This window comes from Lissotriton helveticus, chromosome 6, assembly GCF_964261635.1.
Source record: "Lissotriton helveticus chromosome 6, aLisHel1.1, whole genome shotgun sequence".
Lineage (NCBI taxonomy): Eukaryota > Metazoa > Chordata > Amphibia > Caudata > Salamandridae > Lissotriton > Lissotriton helveticus.
Window position 1 is genome coordinate 1,831,083,537 of NC_136067.1, and position 15,009 is coordinate 1,831,098,545.

Below are 15,009 nucleotides of genomic sequence, written 5' to 3' on the forward strand. Positions count from 1 at the left end.
CAGGTCCACCATTTCAAGATGGCCACCAAGTGGAGGCATTTTGGATAGGGAGTGAGAATATGAATTAATTGATCATGTATTGCCCAAAGATGTCTGTGTGTTAGTCTTGACTCTTGAGGGTGTTGTTGCAGTGGCATGCACCTCTGAGCCGGTTTTCCTGCTCTGCTAAATGACCACTTTCTCATGAATCTTTCTACTTTACTCGTCAGTACATGATTCTTCTACATGATTGTTCAGAGAAGGGGATGAGTGAGGGCCTGAGACTTATTGACCTGGACGGAGAGTGTGCTTATGCATATAGAGAGATCACCGAAGGCAGAGAGGGCTCCACATACATTTAAAAAGACAATGAAAGTGGAATGTGTGTGTGGACTACTTTAAGTAGTTCATATCTGCAAAATACTGAGGGCTGATACCAACACTGATAGACAACCCCTAAAGGGGATGCTGAAGGCCAGCTGAACAAAAGTAGCCAGTAGCTGAAAGGGTCTATCCAAAGGTCCCTTTTCCATTAATATATGTTTTGTGGTCTGTTTTGTATTTTGTAATGTGTAATGTATGATGACCAGAGTGACTCCAAGTACTAGTTGATTGACCTCCAGTGTGAGCTACAGTGGCATTACAAGCTCCAGAGACCTTGAACCCTGCACCTGGCCACTGTTAGACTGAGTCCTAGTCCTGCAAGTGGTGACCCCAGGTTCTATTGATTGGATGTAATTTGTTATGGTGGCATTTTAAATAATCCATTGTTCTCCATTAGTCTAAATTAGTGCAGGATTTTTCTTGTGTTGTGTTTTCAGATTGTTACTGTTAGTGTGCTATATAAATACTTTACATTGCTTCCAAGCTAAGCCTCACTGATTTTGTGCCAAGCTACCAGAGGATTAATAACAGGTTAATTGAGTGACTTTTGTGGTGCACACTGATGAGATTCGTGGTTGTTGCTTGAGCGGCTGTTTCACCCCCTCAATCAATAGTCCAATTCCTTACAGTGGCCATCCTAGGTGAGGGAAAACCCCTCAGGGGTCAACAGGAGCCAACTACAAGGAAGAAGCACATAACTTCTGCCCAGTAAAATTCTGTAAGGAGGTATCAAAGCCCCTCTTTCTGTAGTACTTCTTAAATTTCTTTTGTTGTTGATCACACAAGGGCTGGCGACATCTGTTTGCTGTTAGTTCGACTTCCTTAAAATGTTGACATGTTTCCTTTGTGCACATGATGCCTTGCTTCGGCTATAGTAAGTAACCGATTGATGCAAGTAAGATCTTTCTTTCGTAGCTAAAGTCTCTGTTCTCCTTCGGGCTTCACACAGTGCTTCGTGCATGACAGCTGTGGGATGAAGTGCTTTATCAATGAATTTGGTTAGACTGCATATTAGATGACCCTCCGCCATCTCAAGCTTCATAGCTTGTTTTATTGTACAAACCTACAGATGATGAAGAAAAGAGTTGTAAGAAGACAGTGGCGTAGCGAACCTTGAGGGGCCCCCCCTGCAGGGTAAGTGAAGGGGCCCCCTCCGGACAGTATCTAGAGCTCCCCAGCAGAAGTGCGGTGCTGACGGCCCCCCCCCACAGACACCGCGGGGGCTGCAGGAGCTGCAGGAGCCTGTGTTACGCCCCTGTAAGAAGATAAATATAGTAGTTTGACAGGGCTGCACTTTTTTGTGGTATGGATCCTGTTTTGTCCTGTTCCCTCTACATCTAATGTTTCCTCAATTTCTGTTTGTACTCTGGCTGTCGGATACAATTGGAAACTGCTCTAGTGTTGCTTACATTCTAGTTCAGAGGGGATATGACCTATTCATTCAAGCTGGATCGTCCTTTTTGAGGTGGTGCCAGAGGGATGAAGATATGGTTGGTATTTTTGTGATTTCAGGTACATGAGCTAAAACAACGGATTGGAATGTGTCCCAAAATAACCAATGGCTGAGATAATTGACGCATTCCGCCTATTGCTTTTTGTTCTACCTTGGATATCAGCCACAGCCCCCCCGCCCATATCGCTTAAATCTCCAACCAAAATCTAGAAAATAGTATACCTTCTCAAATGTTCATGTTCGGTGTACAGAAGGTACAACAATGCTTTGGGGGTATCAGGGATTTAATGCGGAGCAACCACGAACAACTTTTCAACAATACCTTTTGCAGACTGGACTGGAGCAGATCAGTGAATAGCTGATTTTTCCTTCCTTTGCTCGTCCAATATGGGGGAGGGTGCTGATCAACAATGTCATTTAAATATGGAGTCCATATTCAAATGGATCAAAGTTGTTGCTATAACCAGGCAAGTGAAGTATACAAAAAATAGATGCTGGACTGCTTTAATTCATCTCAACCACTGGTAATTACTCGGACCGCATCCCAGTCCTTTGTTACTTGCCACACCATCCACCACTGTTTGGCAAGAGATCCTCAAACATTGAAAAGGTGTTAATAAATTAATTGGGGACAAATAGCTGGATGACTTGGAAAGCAGCAAAAGAGAGAGAAGCATTTAAATCGAGTGGGTCATTTTAATTGCTGAATGGTTTTGTGAAAATAATGTTTTAATACACTATAAATATATAAACTATATAAAAAAATACTTGAAAAGAATTAAAAAATAACTTGTGATTCCAATGCACATATTTCTTCCCACAGGATAATGACGAACAGTTTTATGGCATGCTTTAAGGGAAGCGATCAGGGAATGCTGCAAAACTGCTTCAGAGTTCATACATCACTGCTTTGTGTAATTGTCAACATAAGAAATTAGCTCTGTGTTGTTAAGAATTAAAGGGCCCTCAGTGCGGCTACATTTTGCATTGTGGTGATGTACCAGGGAGATTACCCCAGAGATGGTATTGGGAATGCTGTCTAACATGAGTGATCTGCCACGTGCGTAGGAATGGATCACTATAATGGGATTTCTAACACATGCGGAATTAGAGAAAACAAGGAAAGTTGTAGATTGGTTTTGCTTTGCGAGGCTGCTCGTGCGCTTTTCTTAAGTTCATTCTCCATGTCAGCCCTGTGTCCCAGTTAAGGAGAGAAAGGGAGAGGGTCTGAAATTGCAACTGAAGGTAGACTCACAGACTGGCCTGAAAATATTGCTAAAATGAGTTTTGAATATTTACTTAAAGATATGGCATGCAAATGTACATATTTGAGGGCAGATTTATCAATCTTTCATGCAACACAGTGCAGCAAGCGGCGTGCAAGGGCAGAAATGCACTGCATTTAACATCATATGGTGCATTCCTGTCCTTTCCTAGCGCTGGCACACTGTTGACTGCCTAGCACCAACGCAGGGACCCTTGCATCAAGCGACACCTTCCTACACAAAAATAATCCTGAGAGGCATTTTCCTCTTTCTATATGTGCTGCAGAATGGAGCACACATTGAAGGAGGAAAAAACTAAGGGGCAGATGTATCAACATTCAATTTTGCGATTTCTAAATAGCGATTTTTAAGGAATCGCTATTTAGAAATCGCAAAATGGAATGTATGTAGAAAATCGCTATTTTTTAGCGATTTCTTAATCTTCCTTATTTGCGAATTCGCAAATTGCAAATTCGCAATTAAGGAATAATTTCCCATGCATTCCATTGGGCCAGGAGGCCCGTAGGAATGATTGTGAAATTAATCTCAATTTGCGATTCGCAATTTGCTAATCGCAAATTGAGAATAATTTCAAGGGTGCAGGGGTGTCTCAAGGACACCCTGCTGCACCCCTGAAATGTACATGTGTGTGCATATGGCGCACATACATGCCCTATGGGCATGTGTGTGCGTCACATGCCACCTTCAAAAACGCCAAATTGTGCATTTTTTAAAGATTTCTCAAATTACCATCAACTACAAGTTGGTGGTAATTTGCGATTTCTTAACCAAAAATCGCAATTCAAAAATGCTACATACATAGCATTTAAGGAATCGCAAAATTGCGATTCCTTAAATGCTATGGCAAAATAAGGAATCCCAGATTTTTGAGATTCCTTAATTTGCGAATTTTTGATGCATGCCAAAACATGCAAATAGACCGTTTGCGCTTCGCAAACGGCTTGATACATCTAGGCCTAAAAGACATAAAGATATTTCTTCTCATTACTCCTCACCTGGGGGGCGTATCATTTTGACACATTGCCAGGTCTACCTCTTATGGTAAATCTGGGAATGCTCCAAAATCCATGGGTGGATGCGTGAGAACACCCACGCTCCACCCATGGAACGCCTCCCTGGAGCAGAGTAACACAATGCAGAGACTTACGCACTGCCTTGTGTTACTCCAGAATTTTCAAGTCATACAGGGCCTGACAAGTTGGCCTTTCGTTGCTTGATAAATCTCTGTTAGGTTTTGTGACTATGTCAATCTAGGTGTTAAAAAGATTGAAAAAAGTCCAATCACAAGAAACAACTGAAAAGCCCTCCCTGGGGGCGGAGCCGGGCCGGCGACCAAGATGGCCGCACGGGGTCCCGGCTCCGCCGACCTTCTTCCCTCCCCGCCCGATTTGCTCGCCTGCCCCGTGCGAAGACGGTGCCTCTGCACGTCGGAAGGGATGCTGGGCTGAGGCGTCTGACTTTGGTGGAAATCCGCGCTCCATGGCCGGAGCTGGGCTCCTTCGCGGGGTGCGGCCCGCCCTCTGTCTGCTGCCGGGACCTCGCGCTGTCCTGCATCCGGCCGCCAGTGGAATAACAATGGCCACACAGACCCGTGGGACGCCGGTCTCCCGTCATGGAGACCAAGCTACTCCTCGACGCAGCTGGTGCCCGCTATTGCCCTGATGCGCTCTCCCTCTGCGCGGCCTGCTTCTTCCCCCCCCCCCCCCCCCCCCCCCCTCCGGCATACTTCATCGGCAGCCGGACAATGAGACCTACTCTTTATTTCGCTGGAGGTACGCTGTTTGCCTATTTACATCGCATTGCTCTTGATGCTCCGGCTCACTTTTACCGGTGAAGACACGATGTGGCTGTGGTACTCCTTGGGCTGGGGGGGCCCGTCTGCGCAGGCTGGTGTGTGGGGAGAGTGGCGTTCTGTGTTTATTTGTCGATGGGGCACCGGTGCACCTCGACCCCCTGTCTGGCGGGGGCCGGCGGTCCCGAAACTTGTCTGCACTACGCCGAGGGAGTGCTCCCTAGAAAATGGCGACTCGATAGGTTCTGCCTAGTCATGGTGGCGGCCGGGTGTATTGGATACCGGAAGATGGCGACTGTATGCCCCCGGGGGATCAGAAGAATACGTTCTGGATCTGGCGTGAGGATGTTTGGATCACCATTGGATTGATGATTAACTGTAAGCCTATATCAGCTTTGCCCGTCACTCCTTGTGGGATGAAGGTTGTGGCTCCCTGCGGAGGGGCCGCGGTCGACCGTGGATGCGATTTCTTGACTTGTGTGCTCCAGTCTGTACTTTCTGGCCCGCCCGACACTGCGTGCCTGGTGTAACCTGTGCTGTTGATCTTGCGGGCCCGTGGGAATCGAATGTGCTCGGGGCGCCATTGTTGCTACTTGGGGAGATCTATATTCTCCTGTGAGACCTGAAATGTCGAACGATTAACACTATCCTGTTCTAACTGGGTGCTCCCGCTGTTGTGACTCTACTCTCTGAACCATTGATCGTTGCATAACATTATCCTGTTTCACTGGGTGCTCCTGATCTTAGGGACCCGAGCTTCCTGTGACAATCCTTTTTTGAGACTGCCTTGCGGGTGGGCGAATTTGATGGGATGGGCCAGGGTTGGAGGTGGTGATATTGCGCAGAGGCTGTTAACTGATTTCGTATTGTTTGTCGTACTTAAGGTTAGCGCCGGGTGGGAGGGGGTCGGGGGTTGGCCTGGGGTCCCCCTCCGTCTTCTTTGACACTATTTTCTTTCCTTCCTTATGGACTTTTCTTTTTTGGGGTTTTAGTTCTTACGGGCGACAGGCACGCTGTTAGGGGGGGTAGGCCGTAGCCATCTACAGTGATGCAGGGTGGGGGATGGGTTCTTCTTCTTTTTGTCCTTTTATTGTTTCTATGGCCCTTTCTTCTTCTTTCTGTTCCCCTTTTCTTTTCCGGGATCTGGGTAGTATGTCTCTGTATTTTTGCTAGTCTGTTCAGTTGGGGAGGATGCTCCTATGGGGCCCATGGGCGTGAGCCATGGGTGTTTTACCGGTGCTGTGAGTTTTGTTTTTATTGATTATCCTGTTTCAGAGGCGCCGAAGCCGACATCCTACTTACATTGATCCTGTCAGTGACTATCCTGTTCTATTGTAATTCCCTACTTTGTTATTGATTGATTATACGTAACCGGATCCTGTTCTTCTTTAAACCTTTACAAAACAAACAAAAAAAAAAGAAACCTTCCCTGCTCCTACCGTATCTGTGTTCTGCTCAGGGTGAATATCCTCTTATTTTTGTTAAGGGACTGCGGGTGGCGGACCGTTGTTTTTATGATATGCTTTATTTGCCTGGATCTAACTGTACTAGCGGCCGGCCACGCAGGTTGTAGGCCCGTACCTGTACCTGAGTAATGCGACAATAAAGGTTTTTAAAAAAAAAAAGAAAAGCCCTCCCTACCCGTCGATGTATTTGGAATGTTGACTGATACAGACCGTAATAGTGGCCTCTTTTCGGACCTCATGAGCTTAGTCCTATGTGGTCTTCCCAGAAGATAAGCAGAAGAGAACTGGCTTCAAGCATCTCTGGAAAAGTGTGAAATCCTTTTCTAGCAAGTAGGTCCCCCTCGTCCAAACATTTCCTTCAACACATTTCTGCTTTTAATCAAAATAAGTGCTTCAATTCTTCTGCATCTTGGGATTGGGGTTTGGCAGTAGTCTCAGGCTCACTGCTCTGAGAGCCCAGTCTGCTTCTCTGACTTGTTCAGCCAGCTTTTTAGGTCTGGCCTTTTAGCGTTTGCCAGACCTTATGTGATCAATATAGAAAGAGTTTTAGGAAACAATACTGAGAGGAGTGCTTTTGCTCAATCCAAGCCTGGATTCATTTCCTTGACTATAGATTTTGATTGGAAAGGAGCTGGGAGCTTCAATTGCACCTTTTGCATTGTGTGAAAGCTTATGCTCAAAACAGCAGGACTAAGTTAGTCATAGTGACAAATTCATTAAGTTATGACAAAGGCAGTAGGCTTCACTTATTTATCATGAAAAGCATACATGAAAGCCTAATGGCTTTTATGGTTCCATTGTCATTAAAGTGTAATAAATGCTGCAGACAGTTATTTTGTTACCTGGAATTACAGATCAATTTATTAGGAATGGGTTTCGACGTTGGCTTCCCCCTCTGTCTAAACTTGTGGGAAGAAGATCTGCACTTTGATATTCCTTATTAGTCCTTTTAGGAGGTGTGAATATTATTTTCCCAACTGCCACTTTGTGCATATTTGTAATTTTCATACTGTGTGCCTGAGGTCGTTATGATGACAAATCAATGATAAAGACTATAGGCCTAATTGGTTCATTGGGGAATGGTATATTATATGCCACAGGTTTATTATGAAAAGTTGCAACCAAGTCAGTAATCCCTAATGGTGAATTGTCATTAAACTTTGTCAAACACTTTAGATAGATAGATATTTTGTTAGCTGAAATTTCACAGAATACCATATTGGGCAAGAGTTCTGGTTTTATTTACCCTCTTTAACAAACACTTGGAACTGAAGAATTATCAAAGAGAAGATCATTTTTAGTCTTGGTTCAGAGCAGTTATGGATGGTTTTCTACTGTTATTTTGCACATCATTTCAGTCTTACGACTGTGTGCATAATGATTGCCACCTTATTTGGAGTACACATGGCCTCATTTGGTTACGGCGATGAGCTAATGATGAAGGCTACAGGTTTGATTGGTTCATTGGGAAAGGTAATGTCAGATGACACAGGTCAGATCTCTTTATTATGTAAAGTTATGACAAATGTAGAAGGCCTGACTTACTTGCTGAGAAATGCACTTACTGAAGCTGACAGGTGTTTGAAGTTGGATTGCTATTACACTGTGTTGAGGGCTGGAGAGTAATATTTTGTAATATGGAATGATACAAATTAATTTATTAGGCAACACATGTGGTATTGGTTACCCCCTCGAATAAACTCTTAGGGGAGAAGATACACACTATGATGATCCTTGTTGGGACTTTCTAAGTGTTTGCCAATTGTTATTTTTTGAAAATTTGTAATTTTGATGCCTGTTTTCTTGCTGCCTGCCTTGAGGGTAAGTTAATGCTTCATCTATCAGGCCAGGGTAACAGGTCTATTTCATATTCACCAGATGACAGGCGGGGACTTTCCATTCCAATATGGTCGCTAACCTTCTGTGTTTACCTTTTTCTCCTTTCTTCACTTAAAGATTGATAAGCCCATTCCCGCTGACACTAAAGTAAGCAGTTTCCATGGAGGAATGTTCTCACTCCAGTGCACAGTGGTCCTGGAAGTATCTAACCAGTACACCTCTATCGGCTCAGTTCTCACATGCCACAGCACTCCTCTGCCCCTTGTGTCATGTTCATCTCTCCAATACTCCCATTCACCCAACATCTCCTTCTCATCCTTCACTGTAGACTGCAAAGAGACAAGAGCAGTGCAGCGTTATGTGACTCCACCCTCTGCTGAGAAAGTAGCATGTAAGAGCGTCGGCCTAGCCAGTTAATCTGAGCTGGGCCTTCCGATCACTGCTCCACAGTGCTTATGAAGGTGACATGGCGGACTCCATGTATCTAAGGTTCCAAACAATGTTGTTCCCCTCAATTCTTCAACACGGCCCATTGTCTCATCTTTAGTGGGCCTTACAATCAGCAGCATGGCTCATATCAGACACTCTGAGCTGTTGTATGATTGTGAAAAGTGGCAAACTGTCCAAGTTTTCTCTTATGAGGCTGCAATTTCCCTTCATGCCCATGCCCCACGTAGATACACTTCCTTTACAGTGGCCACCATCTCGGGAGGAAGTTCTGGTGCCTATAACAAAGGTATGGGATCTTGGGATCTGATCCAATTCTAGACTCATTTGCACTTCAAGAGAATCAATTGGCAAAGATTGTCAACTACTATCTGAGCCATCTTTCCATTGCATCTCATTGTGAATTATATAAACATGGCTGCAAATGTAAGAAAGTTATGACTTGTGGCACCTCACTGCCATGCCAGTACAGAGCCCAGGCACATCCCCCTGCATTGTGCCCGACTACTGAAGGAGTAAGACCCAGTCAGCTCTGCCAATGCTTCACAATCCTGATCAGCATCATCTCTTACCATTCCAATAAAGCTCTGCCAATGCATTTCAATCCAGCCATTTTCCACTCCCTGCTTCTCTTGTTCTTACATCCCATCCAGTATTTCCAATATACTTCAATCCAAGCCGGCAGCACCGCTTGTGTAGTACAGAGGGCCCTATAGAACTCTTCAAATGCACATTATCCTGACTGTTTAAGGATATACATCAATTTATAAAAGTTTACATTGTATACTACTGATAAAAGTCTTACATTGTTCAACCAACAGATTGTTATTCTTTTCCTTCTACTGTCATTACCTATCATTCTGTTTTATGCCTCCTTCTCCCAACCAGGGCTCTTATTGTACATTAAGCTGATGCTGCTAGTGCCCGAGACCTGCCTCTTCTTTTAACCAAGAGTCTAAACGACAAACAGCAGGACCAATCATGGAGGTTTGCTCGGCCGTACCACCCTTACAATGAGCCTGGGTCACATATCCATTCATGTTTTCAGTATCATTTGTAGTAATGGATGTCATTAGAGCTACTACGGAACAAGGAAAAGTTCTCACCTGCATTATCTGCATCAACATTACTGAATCCATACACAATTTGCTCATCACTTTCTTGCAATTAGAATGCATTTAATGATTGAGATTCATTTCTGTTCTTATCAGTGCAATAAAAAGACTACTTACATCCAATCATCATCATGGCTGCAGCAAATATCTTTTCTCCATCTGTCGTTGGAGCGATGTTGCCAAACCCAACGCTGGTGAGACAGGTCATCGTGAAGTACAAGGAGGATATGTACACAGAATCCTTGCTCGGTCCGCCTTCCCATTTCCCTGACCCAGAAGCATTGAACCGATAAGGAGAGCCGATGGATTCCCCCAACTGACAGAGCCAGCTCTCATTCCTTATGGTATTGGTGTCTTCATTGATGACCTCATAGTCTCCGATGCTGTACCAGATGCAAGCCAGCCAATGAGCTGCCAGGCCAAACACACACACCAGCAGGACCAGAACCGCAGCGCCGTATTCGATGTAATGATCCAGTTTCCTTGCAACGCGTCCCAGGCGAAGAAGTCTCACCACTTTGAGGGAGCTGAACAAGCTGCTGATTCCCTAGAAGAACAGTCAGGAGTGAAAGTTTAGGATTCAGTACACGCAGACTTCCTTCATTGCCAAATGCCAAAATAATAGATGTGGTAAAAACTAAACTGTCAACATGCACATTTCAAATTTGATATCTTTCTAAAATTTAAAGTCACATTCTGGGGCATCATTCCATGCATGCAAAATATGTTTTTATGTTCGCAATGTATATACAGGGTATAAGCCGCAGAAATACAAATACATTTTATTAGAGCTGTAACTTGAGACACAATGTCGTAGGCGCCTCACAGCTGAATAACCAAACCATAGCTCTAAATACTCTTGTGTAGTCCATCCAGTTTCATAAGTTAAAAAAACAAGCATTTGCAATGAAATAGGTCTCCCAATTACGCAAGTTTGAGTTATTGGCATTGTAAATAACAATGCCTTTTGTTTATGCTTTGCTTTTTAAAACTTAAATAAAACGCATTGTCATTTACAATGCTAATAGCTCAAATTCGCATAAATGCAAGATCTATTGCATTGCAAATCTATTGTAAAGCATTGTGCCCAGTTTACACTCAAGCACATTTCTGTCAAGGTATTTTCCTCAAGTATTTACTTACCAACTGAAGCAGCTCTTCGAGTTCGAAATACCACATAATTAAAATAAATAAAAGTACTCCCAGTATTTCTGAAATCTGGGTGGGCGGCCAGAGCTTTGGGTGGTTTGAAGTCTGCTGTCTAGGCTAAGGAAAGTGATGCTCGGTGTCTTGCATGCCCTACAGTACGTCACCCATAAGCTCTGCTCAACGAGGAGCATAGTGTTGTGTCAGACGTCACAAATGGGACAGAGCCCTAGCATATGTGTCAGTAGCAGGGATTCCTGGCAGTGAAGTTGTGCTCAGAGTTAGTGGAATTATGTGACTATGCAGATGCAGCAATGTTTATATAATTATACATTTGCCACTTAATCCATCATCTACTGCATAATATGCAGATTTTAACAAAAACTAGTTTCGAGCTACACCACAGATTTTCGCAGAGCAGCGCTTGCGCGCTAGCTCAGGCTCGACCTAAAAACGAAGCATTGCTGGGCCTGGCATATCACATCTGCAGAACATACCCACCTTAAGGTACTGTCTGTGAGCATGTCAAAATTCAGCGCACATTTATTTTATTAAAAGAAAAAACACCTGCAGGTTTCTTTAAACAAAAATACACTTCTGGTGAGGTGTAATGTGGGTTTGTCGGGGAAGGCAGAGGATGAGTCTGGCTGAGGCATTCTGTATAGTCCGTATAGTCTTAAGTCTCAGTAGGAGGTTTGCAGCAATACCTACGTAGAGGGTGTTGCCGTAGTCCAATAATCTGGTGACAAGTGCCTGTATCATGGTGCATCTTGATTATAGGGGTAGCCACTTGAAGATCTTACATAGCATGCGCAGAGTGAAGAAGCAAGCAGAGGAGGTGGTGTTGATCTGTGAGTTCATGGTGAGCTTATTGTCAATAATGATTCCGAGGTTTCTGGCATGGTCGGAGGGAGTGGGTGCAAATCCTAGATCTGATGGCCACCAGGAATCGCTCCACGTGCTGCAGCTTTTGCCAAAGAATAGTACTTCCATCTTGTCTGTGTTCAGCTGCTGGCATTTGTTCTTCCTCCAGTCGCCAACACTTGTCATGTATCTGTTGAGGATTATTCTAGTGAAGGTGGGGTCGTTGGTGAGTGAGAGAATGAGTTGGGTATTGTCTGCATAGTAAATTATGTTGAGACCATGGAATCTGATGATGTTGGCCAGCAGGGTCATATATGCAATTGAAGAGCGTCAGGCTGAGGGATGAGCACTGGTGGACAGCGAAGGTGGTCTGATTGGGTTTGGTGCTGAAAGGTGGGAGGTGGGAGGTGGGTGCTCTGGGTTCTTCCAGTGAAGAAGGAGATGATCCATCTGAGCGTGTCCCTGCGAATGGTGATGTAGTGGAGTCTTTTGATCAGAGTGTGGTGGGATACAGTGTTGAAGGCTGTCAAAAGGTCGAGGAGAACCAGAGCTGTGGTTTCCCCTTGGTTGAAGAGGGTTCGGATGTCATCAGTGGCTTCGATAAGGTTGGGTTTGATGCTGTGATTGATGCAGAAGCTTGCTTAGAGGCGTCCCTAAATTCCTACCATTGACCACTGACTGTCAAATCCCTACAGGGCATCCAGTTAAAACCCAACTACACCCATTTACCCATTTTTTCATTGTTCAACTGGGGCGGAGACGCAATTCAAAGTTAAAATATATACATTTACTCGCAGGAGCATTGAAGCCCCCCATTATTAGAATGGTGTAGGCTAGCTATTCAGTCATCCAATATTAATACTATGGATAATGCTGCCCAACTGTTTTTAATACCACATGTGTGTGGAAAAAGATGCCTCACTCCTGCTGGTTTACGTAAACTCATATAGAAAAGACATTTTTATTCAAAACCAGTGCCCTCAATTCAAAATACCGCAACCAGCAAATCCCACCTATACTTGGTTCCAGGTTCTCAATGTTGTTACCGTTTTCCTTTGAATCACATGTTCTTAGAACCCATCACTGCAATTTCTCTATGTGCATTATATTCAAGATCCCCTTATTAATATCCTCTTATAAACCACGCCTGAATCAAGAGCTGTGGTGCATCTTTCACAACTGTGTTCCTTAGCCTTGTAAAGCATGCTAGCCTCCCTGTGACATGTCTTACTTCACGTGTTATGGTACTGCCACTTGCTCTGCAGAACAGAACTTGGCTGAAACATGCCTCAATGTTCCCTTTTCCAGACTGGGGCTCTAAGTTTTTCTAGTGAGTTGGAGGTTTGATTGGAGTTCACTTCCTGAAAGTGCAACCAGCCACATAATTGTAAATACATCTTCCAAAAAAGCCACAAGAAGCTAAACTAAAACTGTATCTGGAAAGCGAGTTTGGCGGACAGCCACCTAGAGTGGAGTACCCCAAATAAGTTAATGTGTAAATACCTTGTCTTGTGATTATGTTGACATATACCAAGCAGGAGTCGTAATTCGGATGCTGGCCCTTTTGCAATAAAGCTCACCTAATTAAACCACCGGGCTGAATCTGGAGCATGCTCTCCGGCGTGTTTACTGCTAATAGCTTTCCTGGTTCTTCGCGATTCCCCTGGCCACCAGCCACCAGGTTGCACGGGAAGTTCGGTCAGTCAAGCTTAAATATAATTTGCTTTTCTGACATTTTCATTAAAATACTAAACTTGGCTTGTTTAATGCAGTGTAAAATATTATTTGCTTAATAATGCATGCTTCGTGATTACCATATGTCCCCGAAGAACTGCAGTAATCCAATTTTCATTTCTTTTATGGATTCACTGGATTGCACCGATTAATTTTTAATCAAAATGTTGAGAACTTGTAACGTGGCTGGACAAATTACACCCGTATCAGTGTCCACAAAGGGCAGGGGAAAAAACTTCCTGCCCTAAAGAAAAGGTCACGAAAAAGTGCATTTTAATTGGCTGAATTTAGCAGACTATTTTTAACGGTTCATTTAAGTGCACCTTGCACATGCAAGTCTCTCTATAATGTTAAGATCTACAGCCCCTATGATTATTTTGTATTGCTAAGATAACCACTCCTTGTAATAGGGACAAAAAGGAAAACCCATGAAACAAAGAAGAAACTTTCCAAAAAGTTCATAAAGAAAGCGTATGATGGCAAATATGGTGTCATAAGAAGGACTAAATGAAGGTACACAATGGCTGAGCATGACATTTTGAAGAAGGTAGTATCATACTTGCCATAGTCACTAATTATGGAATAGTTGTATGGGTCAGTGGTTGCTGAAGAGAAGAACTTTGAGGTATATCATCAAGAGCTGAAGATATAATTATCGCCGCATTAGCGACCGTTTTCGGGTGAAAAGCCTCGATAATTATATTGCATTATTTGTTTATTGTGCCATTATTGTATTTCCTTCTTCTGAATCTCTCCGAAGTTGCAGCACTATGTTTTAACCATTCATCTTCTTTGCTGCAGATTCGTCTGATTCGTAAGAATACCCCGTATGGGATGCTGGAGATCAGGGATTGTCGCATATATATATATATATATATATATATATATATATATATATATATATATATATATATATATATATATATATATATATATATATATATATATATATTACCTACTGGCGGTCGCCAGTAGGTAGTTATAGTTAGGATTGTTTTCCATAGGGAAATCGCAACATTCTATTGGGAATAACTTTGGCGCCGGTTGAGGAATCTGCCTGAATTTTTCCTCAACTTTGCCTCGCGGCTCTCCGCTGCTTCCCTGAAAGTTTGGGGGGGATTTGTCAATCAGGGGCCGAGATAAAAGGGGGGTCCCAAAACGTGTTTTCCCCATGTTAATTTCCATAGGGCGGTCAAACTCACTTTTAGCTCGAACGGCTGAATGGATTTCCACCAAACTTGGCAAAATTGTAGGGACTGGTAGCCCGATGTGCCTTTGCTATGTCTCAAGATATGTGCTCCAGTGGATTTTGAGTAATTTAGGTTAAAAAAAATATATATATCTATAGGCGCGCCCCGGTACGCGTACCGGACGCGTACCAGCGCGCCACGCGAGTTCGCGAGCGGAAAGATGATTGGCTCTCGGGTGTCTGTAAACATTCCAAACAGTCCGGAGCAGCCGCCATCTTGTGTCCCGGTAGGATCGAGACACAAGAGGTGGCAAA

The 15,009-nt window shown here is 43.7% G+C and overlaps 1 protein-coding gene across 1 annotated transcript in view; it reads right to left on the minus strand.

Annotated features, from left to right (window-relative positions):
• The window catches only part of KCNH1 (potassium voltage-gated channel subfamily H member 1), a 1,297,290-nt gene that overhangs the window by 740,160 nt on the left and 542,121 nt on the right, over positions 1–15,009 (minus strand). The window contains 1 exon segment of the mRNA XM_078649724.1: positions 9,879–10,308. Within this exon segment, the coding sequence (XP_078505850.1) occupies positions 9,879–10,308 (430 nt within the window).